Genomic DNA, 20,709 nt, shown 5'->3' on the forward strand with positions numbered 1-20,709 from the left:
AATTTGTGGCTGACACCAAACTGGGACAGGGTAGCTAATGGATTCAGCATCTTCTGTGTACTATATGCTCCTGCCAACCTAGCAGTTTGAAAGCATGTCAAAGTGCAAGTAGATAAATAGGCGGGAAGGTAAATGGTGTTTCCATGCGCTGCTCTGGTTCACCAGAAGTGGCTTAGTCACGCTGGCCACATGACCCGGAAGCTGTACGCCGGCTCCCTCGGCCAATAAAGCAAGGTGAGCGCCACAACCCCAGAGTCGGCCACGACTGGACCTAATGGTCAGGGGTCCATTTACCATTTACTTGTAAAAACATTCCACTGGGGCTTAACTTTGCATAGGAAAATCAAATTAAGCAGCAAGTTCCCCTGGGCAAGATCCTGAAATAAATAGAGATGCACAAAAACAAAGTAGTATTCTGATGCAGCTCCCATTCATTTCAATGGAGCATTTTCCCCCCTCAAATAATATCCTGATGGATTGTACCCGCTACGACTATCTGTGACAACTGAAGCCATGCAATATAGCTACTGCATGAACAAATGAACAAACTGCATTCAGGAAACCATTGTGTGTTGCAGCTTGCCCAGCGCAATATTGATACTCTATTCTTCTTACACTTAAATGTTTATACCTTAACAAATATATTCTCCGCTGAAAAGACTGCCTGATATAATAGCAAGAAATCTGTACTGAACCCAAGCACCAACAGATTACTGGGGTTGCCTGAATTACTGTATGCTATTACAGTATTTTAGGAACCTATAATACCCACCATTACTTTCCCATGTGAGAGCCCTCAGACTGACTTGCGGTTGCCATTTCTTCTTCTTTGGCAAATAAATATTGCAGTGTATCCAATACAATCAGCAGAGTGTAACCGGAGCATATGAGTTTTAGCACAGATAATTAAAGCCCAGCGTTCTCCTTTGTAACAATTACCAGTACTTGTGGAAACAATGACAAGGTCAACTTGTGAATGAAAGCATCAATCAGAGATTGTGGTGCCTTAATAAAACAATAACCGAACACTTTGGAGAGGGGCGGCCAACAGACGACAAATTGTTCCCTGAGACGTATGTTTTCTTAATGATGTAAATGTGGAGCAATAGCACATTCAGTAGGTTTACCTAATTAAGACCAATTTGGCCCATTTGGCCCACTTTGCGGGACCCTTTACGCTGAGTGATGAGGACCATGGACTTCTCAAGCAGAAGCTTATTTTTCTATCTAAACTTCAAAAGCAGAGGCGTACCTTTGCATCCTTGGCAAGGAGATATGTTGGCACCTCCAAATCCAGGAGAGACCATGGACCAGAAACTGAAAAAGTTTGCACTTTTGTGCTCTGCCAGTGACTTCCTCCATGGCCACCAGGGTCAGGTCTGCTCTCCTCCTCCTCTGTTGGTCCATCTGTCTCCCTGCATTCCAGAGTGAAGAGGTGTGATTTTGGTGCTCCACTGAGCCTGTGCCCTCGGCAGGGGCCAACCTAACCAGCTCCTAGGGATGCCCCTGTTCAGAAGTCTTTCTAGGGTCTTTGTGCTCAAGGGAGTGTGAAGGTACGTTGGGTTGACATCATAAAATAATCTGAAACAGCAGAAAACTGAATGCAAGTAGTTTAATGCCTCTAAGCAGAAGGGTTTTCTTAAAAATACTGAATAATACACAAACTATCTCATGCACGTCTACTCAGAAGTACACCCCACCAAGTTGGCTTACTCTGAGGTAGGGATTTAGCTTCCTTCCTTCCAAGGCATGCTGGGGCAAACAATGGATTTTGTTCAACAGGGGATGCCAATCCCAATGTGGACTTGAATGAGAATCATTTAAGGCAGAGGGAAACTTTTTTTATGAAGCTGATGATAAGAAACCTATTTTAGAAGGTGGGGGGGATAGTTATACAACACGGACAGCAGGGAGATTCTAAGAAATCAGTTTTGGACTTATTCTGGTGGTTTTTGTATAGCATATAATCCAGGCAGAGAAAGATGACGAGCATTGAAGAATTACTGGGTATTTGGATGCTGGATTCTGATGTTTTTGAAGATGAATTGCAACACTTTGTGCATTTTGTCAGCAACGAGGCCTTTATATCACCAAAGTCTCCCGTTGCACTGTACGAGCGCATTATTGGTGGTTTGAGTGTCCCATTTCCAAATACAGAGACACTTCATTAAAAGCTTTTAACATTACCCATATCAAATTCAACTGGTGAAAGATTGTTCAGTGCTCTTGAATCCACGTGTAAGTTTTCACTCTCCTAACAAGAGCATTTAACAAGTTCGACAGCTTAAGCAATCAAAAGTTCTGCTTTGTAAGATGAAATTATGGGAAGTGCAATGGAAATGTAGAACAAAATGCATATAAATTGTATTTACTATGAATATCCTATTAAAAACTATGAATGTTAATTCATTCTTTCCCTTTAAATAAAGTTCATTTTGGGGTTAAGAGAAGTGCTTTCTTTTTACCTCTCTATATACAGGTATATTATTAATTAGAAACAAAAGGTTCTGTTTTTTATGCTATTAACGAACTCATGCTTATGCCTTTAGCTCTGTTGTGTTTTCTGACATAGTCACATGATCTAGGTGGGTGAATACAGCCTCCCCAAAGGACTGTACACAGAGTCCTCTAGACCAAAAATCTCCCACTGTTCTAGATCCTGCCATCTGCAAGGGTGAGCATGGGTACTTGATACCCATTTTAAAACCTTCCCCATGCTTATGTTATCCATGCCTTTTCCTCCTTGCACATGCCCCAGGTGAATGAAGAAGCCAGTGTTGCCCTCCCACCCAACGTCAATGGGAAAATGTGGATTCACCCTGACCTTGCCAGCTCTGTTTAATGCAGACTCAACCTGCAATGAACATTATTGTTTTTGGAATGAAACCAGTTTCTCAGAGGCAAAGAGGATGTGATAGATCTAGACAAGGGGTCAGCAATCTTTTTCAGCCATGGGCCGGTCCACCATCCCTCAGACCTTGTAGGGAGGCCGGACTATATTTGGGGGTGTGTGAATGAATTCCTATGCCCCACAAATAATCCAGAGATGCATTTTAAATAAAAGCACACATTCTACTCATGTAAAAACATGCTGATCGCATTGGCCTTGTCGGAACGCAATGCGAAACTGTGGTTCATACAGGAATAATCCTCAGGTTTCTCAGCTGCGCTAGTTTAGTACAGTGGTACCTTGGGTTAAGTACTTAATTCGTTCTGGAGGTCCGTTCTTAACCTGAAACTGTTCTTAACCTGAAGCACCACTTTAGCTAAGGGGGTCTCCTGCTGCTGCTGCTGCTGCTGCTGCTGCGCCGCCAGAGCCCGATTTCTGTTCTCATCCTGAAGCAAAGTTCTTAACCTGAAGCACTATTTCTGGGTTAGAGGAGTCTGTAACCTGAAGCGTATGTAACCTGAAGCATATGTAACCCGAGGTACCACTGTACTTTTCTGTAGTCTCTTCCCTCAGAGGAATGTAAACAGTGATTTTGTGAGGTACAACAGAACACCACACCAGAACAAAGAGATAGAAAGAGAAAGTGACCCAGACTCCTCCTGGCCTGACTATTATAGTCAACATAACCTTGATAGAAAGGATAACAGAATCAGTTTAAACCGGCTGTACTCAGCTTCCCAGAAGGAATAACCCAAACATCAGAAACCTTCTGCCCGCTTCTTCCACATGGAAAGAAACCTTCCAGAACCCTCTTGAATTAAGTAGAATAGGAAAGATCTCTAAACATCAGATCAATACTTTCTATACTAAGAAATGCAAACTGACAGTGTATGCATTCCCACCCAGTGGCGTAGCGTCGGTTGTCAGCACCCGGGGCAAGGCAAGTAATTTACGCCCCCTAACCCGTGGATTTGCGCCCCCTAACCCGTGGATTTGCGCCCCCTAACCCATTGATTTGCCCTAACCCCAGATGTTGCGCCCGGTGCGGTCCGCCCCCCCTGCACCCCCCACGCTACGCCACTGTTCCCACCTGCTACCTCTCTCACACATGTCCTGGGCCTAATGAACCTGCCAGAATCTGGCTCTGATTTCTTGGAATCTGCTTCGTGTGATGATGGCTTCCTTCTGTTTTCAGTCAGGGTTGAGCCCTACGAAACAACCATCTAAGATTGATAACCCTTGGAGAAGGGGGACTGCCCAGGCCTGCAATTGTGACTAGTTACAATGTTGGGCAGAACCCAGCACACTTAGATGTGTCTGTGGTGGATTTTGGTTTTCATTGTAATTGTTCATTTAGAGATACATTGAATTTGATGGCGCTGTGGTCACGGTTCCATATTGGTTCAGCTACAATTACACCAGGTCCTGGGCACCACTCCCATCTGTTCTAGGACACAGTCATTTGTGGTATATAACACTAAGAGAGTGTTCTGTGCACCCCATAAAGTTGGGGCTGAAAGACACCCTCCCAATGCTACTTTATGGACTCCATCCCAGAGGTACAATTGGAACTACTGTAACACAATGCGCCCAATTCCCATTCCTTAGAGCTGGTCCAAGAGGATGCTATGGTCAATAATAAGCTCTATGAATGATATTTGAAAACTGCGCCAGATAAGCCAGTTTCCTTACTGGATTCCTCCATCCAGGTATTGCCAGTTTTGACAACATCCATCACATGTTCTGGGGTGACTGAACCCAGTCCATCTTGTTCAACAAATGGTCAGTCTTCTCAAAACTGACAGTGTCAATTATCTGTTTGAGAGTTCACGGGAGAGCATGCAGTATATCTGAAGGAGCGTCTCCTCCCCCATCATTCTGCCCGGACACTGAGGTCCAGCTCCGAGGGCCTTCTGGCGGTTCCCTCACTGCGAGAGGCCAAGTTACAGGGAACCAGGCAGAGGGCCTTCTCAGTAGTGGCGCCCGCCCTGTGGAACGCCCTCCCATCAGATGTCAAAGCGATAAACAACTCCCTGACATTCAGAAGACATCTGAAGGCAGCCCTGTTCAGGGAAGTTTTTAATATGTGACATTTTAGTGTCTTTTTCATCTTTGTTGGAAGCCGCCCAGAGTGGGTGGGGAAACCCAGCCAGATGGGCGGGGTACAAATAATAAATTATGATGATGATGATGATGATGATGATGATGATGATGATGATGCATGCTTTTATGTGTAAAGCCGTGCCCTCTTTGCACTTGAGAACCTGTGGATCCTGATCTTCGTTCTTCTGGGTGCCAGAAGACATGACCCAAAGCACACACAGTGCCCAAAGAAGAAAAACTGTTTGAAACAGGGCTGTGCTGAAACCCATCCTCCAATTTGTCACAATTTTTATTCCCCCTGCAAAGAGGCTTCAATGTTTCTGTCTCATTCTCAGAGCATTTTAGAATTTCTTCATTCAAAGGTTTGACTTAAAATAATAATGAACAGCTGTCAGGCACACATGAGGCTTGCAGGAGAAGGCAGCTTAGGATGTTATAGTGTTTTCAGAAAGCGCTTGCACCCATGTGGACTGCAGGGTGCTGAAAAAGACGATTTGCAGAACGAAAGAAAGGGCACTCACAAAGTAAGCTAAGTGCAATTTTTGAAAACCCTCCATCCCACCCATGAGAATCTCAGCATGGTAATTTCATATGCAATTTATTTTGGCATTAATTGCTGGAGAAAATAAAACGAAAGGCTTTTTGGCACAGCACTAATTTAAAATGAAAAGTTAGATCATCCCTGCAATGTGAAAAGGTTGAACATGCCGCTATGTTTCTAAAATGGCACCTTTAAATAAATGAAACCAATGCTTCAATAAAAAGTGGCCATTTCTCCCTTGGCCTTGTTTCATTTCTGTTAACAGCAAAATGCCTGTTTCCGGTGCCTTGTTTCATTATTCCCTTCCCTTTTGTTTCATCAAATGAAAATATTATTTATGTGAGAGTTGAACAACATGTTTTATTGTACTATTTTTCTCGTGGTTTAATTGGAAAAGATAGCATGATTTTATGTGTTAAACAGCAGTGGTGACTAATTCCCCTAAATTGAAAAATGAGAGGTTCAGAGTTTAAGTCTTTACACACAGTAGGTTTTGTTTGCTTGTATTGGGTGGGAATAGGTGGTTACGGACAAGAAGCCGCTTGTATAAAATTCAAGTTGTCCAGTGCATAATAAAAATGAACTTCTGCCAATTGCCCAAACGTTCTTCCAAAACAAGACCTTTGGCCCTTCAGAGGTTGCTGAACTGGATCAGCTGTAACAAGTGTGGCCAATGGCAAAGGATGATGGGAGTTGTAGTTCAGCAACAACTGGAGCGCCAACATAAGAACAACATAAGCTCTCATGTTAGTTAGGACAAAGGTTTCCAAGATTTCACAAACTCCTTTGCTAGCCATTCATGGTACGTATAACAATGGAAATTAAGAAAATGTGTATCCAGGCTTTAGATAAAAAAAAACAAAGTAAGAAAACCATGAAAACTTATGAAAAAATAAATCAAATGTATTAGATAGCATATATTTTGACTGTTTCCTAAATATATATCTATTTATCTATGGATTTTTTTTTTAAGTAGCAAAACTCTAGTTCACCTGGCTGGAAATTTTGAGATATTTATTGCCTTGTTTCAAAGTGATGGAGTACATAATGGCAGAATATATATGATAAGTAAGCTCCTTTTGGATAGGACTGTCCTCTCTGCTTTCAGAATCTATGCAAAATAATAGCAACGGTTAGCAAAACTAGAGATACTCAGGAAGCAGAAGACTTAAATTATACTGATACAGTTTAACGTGAGATTTTCCAAAACTGCAGATAAAATAATTTTGGGGGGTTGCATCTATAGAAAAGTCATGGGTGTATAAGCAAAACACAAATAATTTGGCTGGCATATTTATGAGGTGATTTTAAAACCCCGCACCTAACAACCTTGAAGGAAGCCAGTCGTGTTTAATCCAGTCTTTATTAATATGTATTTTAATAAATTCACTTTATAAAGGTTGGAACTGCAGTATCCAAGACAAGAATATAGAAAATTTATTAGAATCTGGTGAAGAGTGGATAAGCATCCGGCGAGCCGGGTGCCGTTCAGAGGCTGTCACGTGACGGTGCCTTTCAGGGTGAGCGCGCGCGCACAGACACGTGTCCAAAAAAAGAACCCCTGTGGGAATGCGCCCTTCTAGTCTGTTTGTTCTTGAATGGGCTTGTGAAATGTCCATCTTCTTTGCAGTGCAAGAATATTAGGCATCTTTGATGTTCAGAAAGGAAAAGGGACCCCAGCAGGCAATTGGGTAGCCAGTGGGTGCCCTGAGCGTCCAAAATGCTTCTTCTGCCCCAGTCTCTGCCCCTCCTCGTTTTAGTGAGACACCTAGCAAGGCATGGGGGGTTGTTTTGCATTTTTTTTAAAAAAAATGTTTTAATGTTTCTTTAAGCAGAATGTTCTCCCGTTGCACAGGAGGACCCTGAGCACTTTTTAGGCAAAAGCAGCCGGAGCTGCGGCGTCCCCGGCGGGCGCAGGAGGCTTCTGGGCGCAGGCAGCCGCGCGCTCCGGGTCTGCGCCAGCCCATCTCTCCCGCTCTGTCTAGCTGAAGTCGGTTGTCTATTTGTTCCTTCACGGCTCCTCGTCCTTAGATTAGATTTCTCCTTTCTCATTACCAACCTTAATAGACCTTTCAGACCTAATTCCAGCCCCAGATATTATCTGACCCGTATAATTAATTAATTATAGCCCAAATATTATAGATTATTAAAAATAGCATAACTAATAGTGTAATATCTCAAGCTGTCGACTTTAATAGTCAACATTGTCTTGGTCTCTCTTATCAGGCTGGGACACCCGGTGAGAATATTGATTCCTGGTAATTTTAACCATCATCTGCCATCCTGATGGGTAATTGTCAGATTTTCACCCGAGTCAACGCTCATTTGAAATCGTTAAACCGTCGGCAGAGCTCCCGGTTGATCTTAATGTTTCCTTTTTCTCCCCCTTCAATATGTTGCAGCAACCGAGAGGAAAATAAATAGAGGAGGAGGAAAGAGATAGTTGTGGCAGGAAAAAGCCATCTGATTCTCCCCTCGCGCTCGCGCTCTGACAAAAAGGCGAGCGTTATGAATGGTCCCGGCGGCTAATTTTGGCCTCTTTTGTTTTATTTCGAGATCGGCCCGGTTTTATTTAAAGCAAGAAGTGGGGGAACCTCCCTCTCGCTCCCCGATGGGAGGCGGCAGCCAGGCAGCGGCTCTCGCCGTCCCCTGCGCGGCTGCCGGCTGCCGGGCAAGCGCGCACCGGAGTCCGCTTGCGGCTCCCGGCTGCGCGGCGCCTCCCCTCGGGCTCAGCCGGTCACTTCGCCGGGCTGGCGGGGCTTCTGTTTGCGGGCTCCCTTTGAGTTTAGGATCTGGGCCTTGGAGAGGAAGAAACTCCAGCAACCAAGCGGGGCTGGAGCACCTCTAACTGCACAATTCCTGTTTTCGTTTCGTTTGGAAAGGCAAAACGCGCAGTTCCGCTACCAAGGCCCTTGGGGGGGCTTTGGGTTTGTTCAGATTCGGGGGGCAGGCGTTATGCAGAGTCAGAGCAGACTCCAAGCTGGGCCCCCGAGGACTCCACCGGGCCGAGGCGAGCCGCTGCTCCTTGGCGGAAGGCGCTGACGCAGAGGCGTCTTTCAAGGATCCCTGCGCCCCAGCAGGGACAGATTTCGGAGAGGCAGCCTGGCCTCTCTGAGGGATCTACCCGGGTCGAGATGAGTGTCGAGGGAAGGGGACCCTACAGAAGTCAGAGGGCAGGAGACGAAATCATTCCGACGGCATCAGTGCATGGCAACAACATTTATATTAATATTCTGTTTCAACTCCGGGGACTGGAGAGATCAGGTGTGAGGTCCGATCAACAGAGGAGGGGGGACGTTAAGCAGGATTCTGGTACAGGGGTGATCAACCACGTAAGAGGAGCTGAGCCGAGACGTCATGGGAGAAGCAGGCACTAGCAGGGTCCGCGAGGGTGGGCTGGCGGGGAAGAGATTCTTCTGCGCGCGCGCGAGGTTCCCAGGCCCCCATCCCCGAGCGCAGCACCCCTGGATCCCGCAAGCCCAGCTGCCAGTGCGCGCCTCTTTCCCCGGGAAACCAGCGAGAAGGGGGGGGATACCCCCGTTTTAATAGGTCCTCGGAGGATTTCCCGGAGCATTATTTAAACTTCTAATTATGATTCATGCGTGTGATAATATTAATTTAATAATCAAGGAGATGTGCAGGAAGCATTAACCTCAATTAAGCTCATTACTAGCCTAACCTGAAAATCCCCTGAGCTTTTAAATCTTCCAGGATGAAGAGCTGACAATGTATTGATAGAGGGCAAGATCAGCTCCATAGCCTCTTTCCCTCCCACCTATCCCCATTCCATTTGTTGGGGAGAATTAATGTCTCTTTGACTGGGGCTTGATTAGCAATTTAAATAATTTTTAACCTTTATCGTGAAAACAATCTCTGCTCGCGTCATTTCAGGAAGTGGGAGAAACCCAAACAAAAAAAGTGGGGACGAGGATAATCAGCTGGTTTTGCCACTGCTGAGAGTTTTATAAGAACCTGCGAGCAATTAAAAAAACACTCCAGTAGCCGGACCTCTATCTTGAGGCAAAATATGTCTGGGACTCAGCGAGATGGGCAATCCTCCTCTCTCCAGAATGGAAAAGTACCCACGAAAAGTTTAACTCCTTGCGCGCGCAGAGGTTTGCCTGTGGTGTCCCGGGACGGTGCTGCTTTTCAAAGGGACTCGATCCTCCCCAAACGGACAAGGGCAAGAAGTCCTTTCCAACCCAGCCTATTTAGAGACTGCCTAGGGGGCCGGGCTAGCTTGCGTATTTAGGAAGGGGGGGAGTGTAGAACCACGAGGCAAGCAGAAACCAAACGGACGCTGCTAATTTTTTTGCTGCCAATTCCCGACGCGTTTCCAACACGAAATTCCTTCCTCGGGGGAAGTGAATCAGCAGCAAAGCCAATGGAAGAACAATAATATTCAGGTTTGCGATTAGGACCGGTGCTAGACAGCAGCAGCCTGCTGTTCTTTCATTCGCTTCGTTCCAGATTCGTTTTCCCTGAGGAAAGACTCTCAGGACTGAAACGTTGTTTAACCGTAAATGTTGGATCTGGCCCAAGCAATCATGGTTACATCACTGTGCCTGGAGATTTTCAAAGTGCCCCAAAAATGGTCCCTGCCCCCTAGGAGCTACCAGTCTATTATAACTCAGCACAATGACGCCTGAAAGGGACTGAAAGTCAGGGATAAAGAAAGCAAGGCTATGCCCTTCTCTCAGCTGCAGATACTTCGAGCTGTTCGACAGAGGAGCGGACTCCCTCGGGGGCCTGTGGATTCTCCTTCCTTGGAGGTTTTTACGCAGAGATTGGATGGCCCTCTGCCGTGGGTGCTTTAGCTGAGATTCCTGCGCTGAAGGGGGTTGGGCTAGATGACCCTCAGGCTCCCACCCAACTCTCCAATTCTATGATTCTAAGACTTAATTGCAGCACGTGAGTTGTACCAAAGAACTGACAAGCTCAGCTCCGCGTTGCAACCGCGCGCTCCTCCGGTTGAAGCTACCCCGAGTGAGTGGCCAGAATAAAAACGGGGCAGCCCCCGCGTGCCATAGGGTGCAAGCGATGCTCTTTAACCAAAACCTGGCCGTCGTGCTGTTGGTGTAAAAGCTGCTTGTCTTTCTGCTTTCACCAGTGGAAATGTCTCTGCGTTTTGCAAAGTGTGTGTTGCGGGGGGGGGGGGGGAGAGTTCAAGCAGAACTGAAAGCGTCTGGTGGTTTTTCTGGGGCAAAATGACCCGCCTGGCTGTGCTCTTCTTGCCAGTACACAGTCCTCATCATATTGGCCGTCGCTGCGCTCTCGGGAAATGATGGCGGCCTGGAGGAAGAAAGAGAATCGTTTCTTTACGCGGCGCTCCAAATAAGTGCAGCCGAGACAGGACAAAGGGCCAACGCGCGACGGGTGCTCTCGTCTTTTCCCGTCGGAAATGGCGTTGAAGGCACGGGTTTAAATTCATTAATTAATTAATTGGCCGGTTTGGGAAGAGACGCCTTCCCTCCCCGCCCGCGTCTCCCACGCTCTGAGCACCTTGGGGTGCAGGGCTCGCAGGACAGTCCCCCCCCCGGCCGGAGCCTGGCTTCTCGGTACCCCCAGCCCGGGGCCTGGGCGCGTTTCTCCTTCCCCCGCGATGACCTTTCCGTGCTCTCGGCACACGTTTCTGATCAATGCTCGCGGCTCGGAGGCGCGGAGGAGGGGGGATGAGCACCCCCCCCTCCTGCCCAGTTTCCCCCCACCCCGTGTAAATCCATCAAAGTGACCTTCCCAATATAACAAGGGCTGCTAAACTGTTTTACCACCACGATAAATGTCCTTAATTACCCTGAGATCTGCCTGCGCCGCTGCAGGGCGATGATGAATGGAGGAAAAGAAAAGGTTCATTTGTTGACTGGACTTGGGAAGATCTAATTAAAAAGGAAGTTTGGCGCTGAAACTCCGGAGCGGGACGCGGAACCGGCTGCGGGGAGGGGGAGCGGGTCGGCGGAAGGGGCACGAAAAGACTTTCGGTCTCCCGTCGCTTGGGCAGCCCTCGGGGCAGAGAACCAAGCGGGCGTCGAGGGCCCGGTGGCCGGCTCGACGCACGGCTGGGCCTCGCTTGAAAAGCCCCGGGGCACCCGCGAGTCCCACGAGCTCGGCCAAGAGCCCCCTCGGTTGCCGCAGTTTCTTTTCCCCGGCTCTCTCCTGCCCACCCACCTGCCTTACAACGCGGCGCCCCCCGAGGGCATCGCTCCTAAGGCAGCTCCAAGACAAGGCAAGCTGCTGCCTCGCCCAAGAGGCCGTGGGGGGCGCAGTTGGGGTTGCCTTCCGGGGCCAGCAGGGCCCAGACGTGCCTGCGGGAAAGGGATGTCCGAGAGGAGCGCCCCCAAGCCAGGGACCCTCTGATCCGGTGCCACCTGCGACCGCCCATACCGCGCAAGCGGGAGGAGAGCAGGAGAGTCTTGTCCCTGCTTCGGGCTGCCTTGGCCCCCTTCCCCTCCTGCCTCCGAGAAACGGAAAGGAAAAGGTTGTGGCCGCCTGGCTCCTGCCCCGCCTGTGGCCGGGGATGAGGCTGAGACCCGGCCCGAGCAAGAACGGAGATATTATTGCCTGCCACAGCTCGTCGAGGCCCCCAGAATCAGCGCCAACTTTCCCGAGAACAGATAACCGGAGATGGCAGATGGATGGAGATTGCGCAAATGAGTCTCTAATTGACAATCAATTGTGATTAGGAGCAATGGAAGGCCTTCCTTGCGCGCGCCCGGCTCCTTCCTCCTGCCAGGCTTGGGGGGGGTGGAGGCAGGAGGCCCAGGAGGCGGCTCCCCGCTTCCAGAAGGTCCCTTTGGGGCCTGTCAGCAAAGACAGAAATCCTGCGTTGGTTCTTCCCCTGGGGTGCTTTGCGTCGGATTAATGCGCAATTAATTGCTCGCCCAAAGTGGCCAAGATGTGTAAGAGGGGTGGATGGAGATCATGCGGGACGAGTTTTCCCCACGCGTCCTAAATATTACTAAGTCCTAAAGGACCCTTCTTGAGCCGGGGGTGGGGGTGGGGGGCTCCTGGTAAAAAAGAAGAAAGGCCTCCCTCGGATACCCGGCGAGCGAGGTGTCCAGAAAGAGCCGCGCCGCGCCGGCTCTCCTGCCTGCAGGGACTCCCCTGGGCCCGGCCCACTGATGGGCTAATCATGTCCGAGCCCGACCAAAATTACAGCTGATTGCTTTACCCATTATTCCTTCCAAGTTTTAATTTCTGCTTTCCAAAGGATCATTGCTCGCGGTAATTGCAAAAGACCTGCCCTTGTATGTGTCACTAGACTCAAAGGCAAAAAAGAAAAAAAGGAAAAGGGAAAAAAACCCACCCCCCTAATTTTTCGTTTATTCTGTCTCTAGTCCCGGCCTTTCTTTTGGCAGGTAATTCAAGTCGCCGTGATCTAGACATCCAAAACAAGAACAGAATTAACGCCCTCAAAGAAGCAAATTGCAGAAATTTCCAGATATCAAAGGAAATTGCATTTTCCCCCTACCCCCCCCCATGGGCTGAAAAGTCCTGTTCTTTTTATTGTATGTTCCAGTGCAAATTATTGGGTGGGGAGTTCTAATGCCGCCGCCCTCCCCACACTGCTCTGCAGGAGGTCTTGGCATCCCAGGTCTTTCTGGCTCGGGCTCTCTGCTCCTGGGCAATTTCCTCTCTCACTAATTCCAGAACAGGGTCAGGAGGGGAACCTGAATGTGGAATTCGAGGGGCTTCCTTGCGCTAAGAGGGCCGGATAATCCGTTTGGCGTCCCTCCACCCTCCTGTGAAAAGGTCCCGAGCTTCCCACGTATCTGTGGTTCTTCTGAACGTCAGTGTGTCCTTGTTCGTGAGTAAGTGCTGCTACTTATGGGCGGATCTGGAGGGCGGCGATGGTAAAGACCCACCGTGGGACTGGGAGCGAGTGACTTTTGCGCGCAATTTGCGCCTCGGGGTGGAAAGCAGCCTCTCCAGTCGCTGAGCCCAAGCGCGGCGTTTCGGCGGATCCCGCAATTATTTCAAAGCGAGCGCCTCCTTCTCCTCCCACCTCGCCAAATAAGGCTATTTAGATGCTTTCCAGATGAGTGGAGGGCGCTGAAACCGAGCTGACAGCGAAGTATATCTCCGGCAGCCCCGCATCCTTCACCCTCCCGGCCGCCCCCCTCTCCACCCCCCTGCGCGCTCCTCTGGGACGAAGGTTGCTGGCCGTTCTGGGAAAGGGATTAATTTGCAGCCAATTACCACCGGGTGCTAAATATGAATGCATAACGAAGCCGCCCCCCCTCCTGCGGGAAAGGAGGGTGGGATAAATGTCTAGGCTGCCCCCCAGAGAGGAGGGGCGGGGGTCAGAAGCCGCAGCAGCGCAGGGACCTTCTGGAGCGGAGCGCACAGACGCGCACACACACCCTCCGCGCCTCGCTTTCTCTGCCAAGTTCCTCCTCCTCCTCCTCCTCCTCCTCCGGAGGGGGTGTTTCCAGGCGAAGTTTGCAGAAGGAAGTCATCCAGAGGGGGAGGGCGGTGGAGGGGGGAGGGCTGCTCTGTGAGGAGTCATGAACGTGAGGCGAGACAAGGCTCAGGTGGGTGACGTCTCTATTCCGGCTGCAGCGGCGGCGGCGGTGGCGGCGGCGGCAGCGAGCCCTCCGGAGTGCCTCTTGGGGGAGCCCGGGTCGTGCAGCTGGCCGAGGGGGGACAGCATGGACGGGCCGGCGGAGCAGCGCCTGACGCCCAGCAGCGACCTGCCGCCGGTCTACTCGTGCCCCGTCAGCAGGGACAGGCAGGGCAGCGAGAACGCCAACAACACGGCCGGGCCCGAAGGGGCGGGCGGCGCCTTGCCCGTGGTGCACAGAACCACCTCCTTCTCGGTGCTGGACATCCTGGACCCCAACAAATTCAACAGCAAGAGCCGCAGGCACTGCGCCGTGCTCTACAAAGCCGCGGCCGGCGGAGAATACACGCTGGTGAGCGAGGAGAAGCTGGACGAGGCGGGCGCGGATGCCAAGGCTCTGGCTGACGACTTCCAGGCAGCCAGGAGAAAGTCCGCGGCCGACCTGCGCAGTAAGTACCACGGGCCGCCCTCGCCGCCTTCCTGGCAACCCCCACCCCGCAGCAGCAGCAGCCAGGGGGGACCCCGGTGGGTCCCGTCTAATCGCCTGCATTGGCTTGTCCGCCACTTCTGTCTCCGCGCAGGAGGCGTTCCTCTGTTGTTGCGGGCCAGCCAAGGGGAGCAGAGGCGCTCGGGAGAGCGGGCAAGCCCCCGAGGCCCTCTGCAGAGAGGGGAAGGGGGGGCTTGGCGGAACTCTTCCCGGTCAGTCGCGCCCAAAGTTTTGTGCCAGGCAATGCCACCAAGTGGGGAACTCGCCCTCCAGGTTCCCATGCTAGCCAGAGGGAGAGGGAGCCTGGGAAAGGAGGGAGAAGCCTCCTTTGTCGGCCTGGAGAATCTCTCTTGCCGGGGAGGAAGGGGCCCGAGCCGGCGCTCCCGCGCTGGAAGATGCCTGCTTTGTGCGCTCCTCAACTTTAAGGCCAGGGCAGACTCGGCGAGCTGCTTTCTTGGACTCAGGCTGAAGGGAACGGACAAGCCAGGCAGCATCCTGCAACTCCAGGTGGCCGGCTAGGTTCCCAAGAGATGGCACCACGCAGCCAAGTCCCCTTTTGAGGGGGAGGCAGCCGCGACAACGGCCTGGGCCACTGGAGAGCGGCTGGCGTTAGCGGGAAGCCTGCCAGAGCCCTCCAATTGCTTCAGAACCGCAACCGCCGCCTATCCTGCGCGGGGTCTGGTTCCCCAGGTTAACCTTTTTCGGGGTAAAATGTGCCTTTAAGGTCCAGGGATGTTCTTTTTAAAAAAACACACACACAAGCACAGAGCTGGCTTTTTGCTCCCGGCGACAGATTCAATTTTCTCTCTCTCCCACCCTCTTTAGCTTTTTTTAAGGACAAATCAGACTAATTGTGACAAAATGCTGGTTATCTCTGGAAAAACAATTAAATTCCTTCGATTACATTTAAAGTAAAATGTGCTTAGCAGCGTAAAGAGGCTGCATAATGGGGGAAATCGCCCCAGAGTGGCGTGTAGGACTGAGCGGGTCGATATCCTATTATCGAATTGTGCATATCTCTTTCAAGCACCTTGCAAACTCTCGCCTAACATCTAAATTATAGGGTCAAAATTCGGATAATTACTCGATTAAAACCTATTACACTTATTAGGGCTGCCTATCGACCGGGAAGGGCGTTCGACCCGGGCGCCAGATTGCTTTTGCCTCCCCGGGTCCCTCCTAGGCTCCCGACGCCCCCTCCCTCGCCCTTGCTCCCCTCCGGTTCCTAGGCTGGGACACCCCTGCGTGGGACCGGGGGGCCCCGGGGTGCTGGAAGAAGCTCCGCTCCGAAGCCGGGCTGGTCTCTGCCGCCAGCAGAGCCGGCCACATCCCCGGGAAGCGCGAGCCGCCGGAGGCCTGCGCAAAGTCAGCAGGCGCGCAACTCCATGCCCCGCGGTTCGCACCCAGCCGCCAAGGCCTGCGTCTACTCTTGGGCCCCGCGCTCCGGGATACTCCGGCTTCCAGCCGTTTGGCCAGGGAGCCCAAAGGGGTCCTCGGGTCGCTCGGGGCCGCGGATGTCCCAAACAGTCCTGGCCAGGAGGCGCGGAGGCCCAGCTCTCCTACTCCCAGTGCCAGGGCCCGCCTGGACCCCACTCCTGGGGCCAGATCCTAAGGGCGTGGTGGGGCAGGAGAGGGACTTCGAGGAGTTTGGGGACCTCGATCGGCAAGACTGCTGCGCTCGCACTAGGCAAAACTTTGGGGCGCAGTCGGAAAGCCTCCTACCGAAGCGCCCCGAAAGGATACAGTTTTGCGGCAAGAAATTGCCCCCGCGCAAGAAATGCCGCGCACGTCCAAAGGCTTTGCAAAACCAAACCAGTTTGCCTAAACTTTCATTGAGCTTCAAATTTCCCGAACGCGCGCCGGAGTTTCTGCACCTTTCCCCGAGGAGGCGACAAGCCAAGCTTTGGAGAGCTCGATTGTCCGACAACTCCCCACTTCAGAAATGAGGTTGCGGTTTCTTTTGTCCGGCGAGGATCCAGCAACAGCCCGCGTTAAAACAATTTCTCTATAAATTCGTTTACACCGAGCCAAATTTGAGATCCGCTGTACAATTAGTTCTGGTTTAAAGGAGGTCGATATTGCACAGGAGGGAAATCTGTATATTTTACGCCCAAGCCTTGTATCCTGGATTTCATGTTTCCTCCAATCATTTAAGTGCGCGAACTTCCCTGAGAAGTTTGGGGGGTCTTGGCGATTTAAGGCTTTTAAAACCAAACAAACAAACCATCCCCAGGCCGCGTTTTGCCACCCGGGAGCTGCTGGCTTTCGAAAAGTGAGATTTTCTTCTTCGCTCATTTGCCTCGTCGGCGAAAGCAAAACACTGGGGAGGTCTGGGGGCACCGGCAAGAGCCCGACTCTCGCCCGAGTCCCATTAATTGGCGATTAATATATAACCCCAAACAAATTAAGTGACCGCTAACTGCTTTGTACATTACACAGAATTGGTTTAATTAAGTTTGGATCTGCTCTAGCAATCGATACAAGTATTTGGTCCAATTAAATCCTTCTTCCAGGGGATAACCAAAAAAACAAAACAAAAAAAAAAACGAATAAGCAAATAACGGGCAGACGAAGCTTTGATGGGAAGTGAGCGACGTACTGCTTGCTTCTCCGGCTCCATTCGGATGAAGGGCACTTTCTGATCTTTATTAATAAAAAAAGGACAACAACCAGCTTTTTAAAAATCCGGCCATAAACTGCATGTGTTCTGCCTTCCTTCAACAAGTCCTTTGCAGCAGGGAATGAGGGGGCCGTTATTTCCACGAAATCTGGGTGTTGCGGGACAGAGTGCCCGACATTCGCCCAGCTCAGCTGGCTGGAGAGAAGCCTTTCTCCGGGCTTCCCCCGCGGTCCGCTCCCGGCTTCTCCGGCTTCGATTTGCGCAGGCTGCAAGGCAGCAAGCGAAGGGCACCGATCCTTTGACCAATGAGATCGTGCTTATTATTTTTATAATCATTAAGCTTTTTTAAAAAATAAAAAAAAATATTATTATTTAGTTGGAGTTTCGTCCTTTTACTTTTAGTACTTTTAGGAAGCCAAAACAACGTCTTCTTTCCGTCGACTGATAATCTGAAGTCTATAGTGCAGGATGCCAGCAGCCTAGGAAGTCACCCCAGGCGTCCCATCTCCAAGCCATGCCAGGGAACGCGCGCTTTGGGTGCTTAAGGGGGACCCTGAGTTTTGTGGTTTGGCGGTTCAAAGCAGGGGAGTGAAACCTCCCCCTGGGCCTGGGGGTCCTCTGGGCGCTTCCCAGCGCGACTCGCACGCCCCCGCTCCCGGGCCCCCTGGATGGCTCGGGACGCGCGCGAGCAGACCCGCAAAACAACAGAGGCGACCATCGCCTGGCGGCCTGCCGCGAAGGAGGAAGCTCCTGGTGTCGCCCACCCCCCCGCCAGCCCCTCCCTCTCCCCGCCAGCATTATCCTAAATTGCAGCGGCAGAGCATTCAACAAACAGGTCCCGGGGCTCAAAGGCGACGCCACCCGCCTTCAGGCCGCGTCCCAAGGCCTCTGCCGCGCTCAAGTTTCGCCTTTCCAAACAGAGCCTCCGGCCAGCGGGCCTCCCCGGTTGCCCCTCCGATAGCTTGGACGAGCTGACCTCACAGCCGGGCCCCGCTTCTGCTTCTTCTTCATCTGCCACTCAACGAACTTCCAAGGCCGCAAGTTGCGGACAAGGAGTGGGAGTAAGGCGTGTAGAGGGTGGGACTAATAATAATAATAATAATAATTTTGAAGTAGTTTTATCTTGCCCAAGGTAACCCAAAGTGACTTACAACCAACCAACTAACCATTCCTTGCTTTGCGTAAAGGGGGCATTCACAGTTATTTTTCTGAAGGGGGCGAAGGAAGTAAAAACTAAAAACAAATAGACAAAGCTAACTTGCACCAGAGAGCAGGTCTTCAGCGGTGACGCCTGGACAGACCTGGTCTCTGAGAAGCTGGTTCTCCAGGTCTGCTGCCCACCTACAGGTGGACATGGCGTCCAGACCAATCTCTGTCCGTTTTCACCACTGACCACCTGAATTATTTCCCTGACTCCATTTACTTCCTTCCAGCCTTTATTAATTGCATTGCTCTGGCAATCAACTTCACAGCCCGCTGCGTTTATCTTTAAAACAAAACAAAACACAACAAAAGCACAGGACCCAAATGCCAGGTTGACAACACTGAGCTATACTTTAGGGCTGTCCTAAAGTACTTCAGCAAAATGGGTATGACGACACTAGGTTACTTTGCAGCGCTGGCGAGACCCCTCAATTTCGCAGGCACCCTCCTGTCCCCTGCAATATGGCAGAAACATGGAGGATTTTATGCGCATTGGTATTAACAGAATGAAGAAAATCACAATTTTTTTGGTATGAAAAAAGACCCAAGTTAGAAACATTATGAGCTCCCGTCTTGGCTGTTACCTTGGCTGACACGCTTTTATTATGAATAAATTTATCGGTAAACAATACTACCCCAATCAAAGCTAAACCAAAACTCCAGACCCCCGAATTGTTTTCCTGTGGGCCAGCAATCTTCTTTTTTTTTCCCCTACCAGCGAAGACCAGCAGAAAAGGTTTTATAAAAGACCAAGAGTCTCGCCTTCTGTTTGTTTCATTGGCTAGCTCTGCTTTTCTAAATCTCGGTCCCTGATAGAACTTAATTCTTAAAGCACCGAGAGCAGGGAGGCAAGTTTCTCAGGAAACAAATGAGAATAGCTACTAGAAACTTTCTCTTTTAAATGAAAAGCGGGAATCTGGAGTATTAAGGTGGGGGAAGGAGAGACGGCCCCCTCCCCGGTGCGGACACCAATGCCCACCATCAGGATCACGAATAATGAAAAAGTGGCTAAGTAGACGCGCCTCGCTTTTGAACGACACATTTCTGACCTCTACTAGGGCAGAACCGCAGATCCACGTATGTTTGCAGAATTGTAGTCTGAGGAACTTATGTGAGGAGGGATAGGGTGAGCAAACTAGAGCCGAGAGACTTCGGTTGTGCGGGTGGCGAAATGTGCCCAAGGCGGAATGGCTGGCAAAGGAATGTCTCCTCCTTTTCTGCCTTCGACGGGCTGCGCCTGGCGCTGCTGTCCTGGGGGCGAGAACCCCCAGGCTGTATGTGTGCTTTGCGCGTGGAGGGGTGGGGGCGAGGACGGCCGCAGGAGCCCGCCCGGCTCACTCTCTTTCGCTTGTATGTGCAGAGACCGGCGAGCTGTACCGGAGCGAGGAGGCCGAGCTGGATCCGAGCAAGCGGAGGAGCCCCTGCGCGGGCAGCGAAGCCCCCGACGAGGAGGAGGACGAGGAGGAAGAGGACGAGGAGGAAGAGGAGCTGTGCAGCGAGGAGAGCAGCAGCCACAGCGAGGGGGGCGCCCTCGAGGCGGGAGGCGGCGGCAGCCTCGCAGCGGACGACCTCGGGGCTCACCCGCCGCCCCCGCCGTCTCAGCAGCCCGGAGGCGCCTCCGGAGGGCAGCCGCCGCAGCCTCAGGCCCAGGCGCAGGGCCAGCAAGCAGCGGCGGCGGCGTCCGCGCCGTCGGGCAAAGCCAAGCGCAAGCGCCCGGGCTCGGATTCCAAGTCGGGCAAGCCCCGCAGGGCGCGGACAGCGTTCACGTACGAGCAGTTGGTGGCTCTGGAGAACAAGTTCAAGGCTACACGGTACCTGTCGGTGTGCGAGCGTCTCAACTTGGCGCTGTCCCTCAGCCTCACCGAGACGCAGGTCAAGATCTGGTTCCAGAACCGGCGCACCAAGTGGAAGAAGCAGAACCCCGGCGCAGACACCAGCGCCCCGACGGGCGGCGGCGGTGGCGTGGGGGGCGGCGGTGGAGGCCTGCCCGGCGCGCTCAGCCCCCTCAGCCATTCGCCCCCCATGGGGGGCCACGGCCTGGCCATGCACGGCCCGCCGGGCGCCTACGGCAGCCACCCGGCCGGCGGGCTGGTGTGCGCAGCCCAGCTGCCCTTCCTGCCCAGCCCCGCCGTCCTCTCGCCCTTCGTGCTGGGCTCGCAAACCTACGGCGCGCCCGCCTTCTACACGCCGCACCTCTGAGGGACCGACGGGGCCCCCGCCGCTGCCACCAGCCCTTGCGGAGCAGGAGACTTGCGCGGGGCCGGGCCGAGGCAGCCTCGCTCCCCGGCCTACGGTCCCCGCGTCC

At 51.7% G+C, this 20,709-nt stretch overlaps 1 protein-coding gene and 1 long non-coding RNA gene across 2 annotated transcripts; both read left to right on the forward strand.

The window, feature by feature from the left end:
• Positions 1-6,260: 6,260 nt before the first annotated feature.
• On the forward strand, positions 6,261-7,881 carry LOC310763278. Its single transcript, XR_014548556.1, has 3 exons — positions 6,261-6,336; positions 6,934-7,054; positions 7,761-7,881. It is a non-coding gene; the product is annotated as an uncharacterized lncRNA (long non-coding RNA).
• A 6,157-nt stretch (positions 7,882-14,038) lies between these two features.
• On the forward strand, positions 14,039-20,707 carry NKX1-1 (NK1 homeobox 1; the record flags this gene model as incomplete). The annotated part of the gene is made up of 2 exons (XM_083616396.1): positions 14,039-14,543; positions 19,765-20,707. 2 exons carry the CDS (start codon positions 14,039-14,041, stop codon positions 20,601-20,603), a joined length of 1,344 nt encoding a protein of 447 aa, XP_083472522.1. The 3' UTR covers positions 20,604-20,707.
• Between the last annotated feature and the right edge of the window lie 2 nt (positions 20,708-20,709).

The sequence above is a fragment of the Podarcis filfolensis genome (assembly GCF_964270895.1).
Source record: "Podarcis filfolensis genome assembly, chromosome: 5".
Classification (NCBI taxonomy): domain Eukaryota; kingdom Metazoa; phylum Chordata; class Lepidosauria; order Squamata; family Lacertidae; genus Podarcis; species Podarcis filfolensis.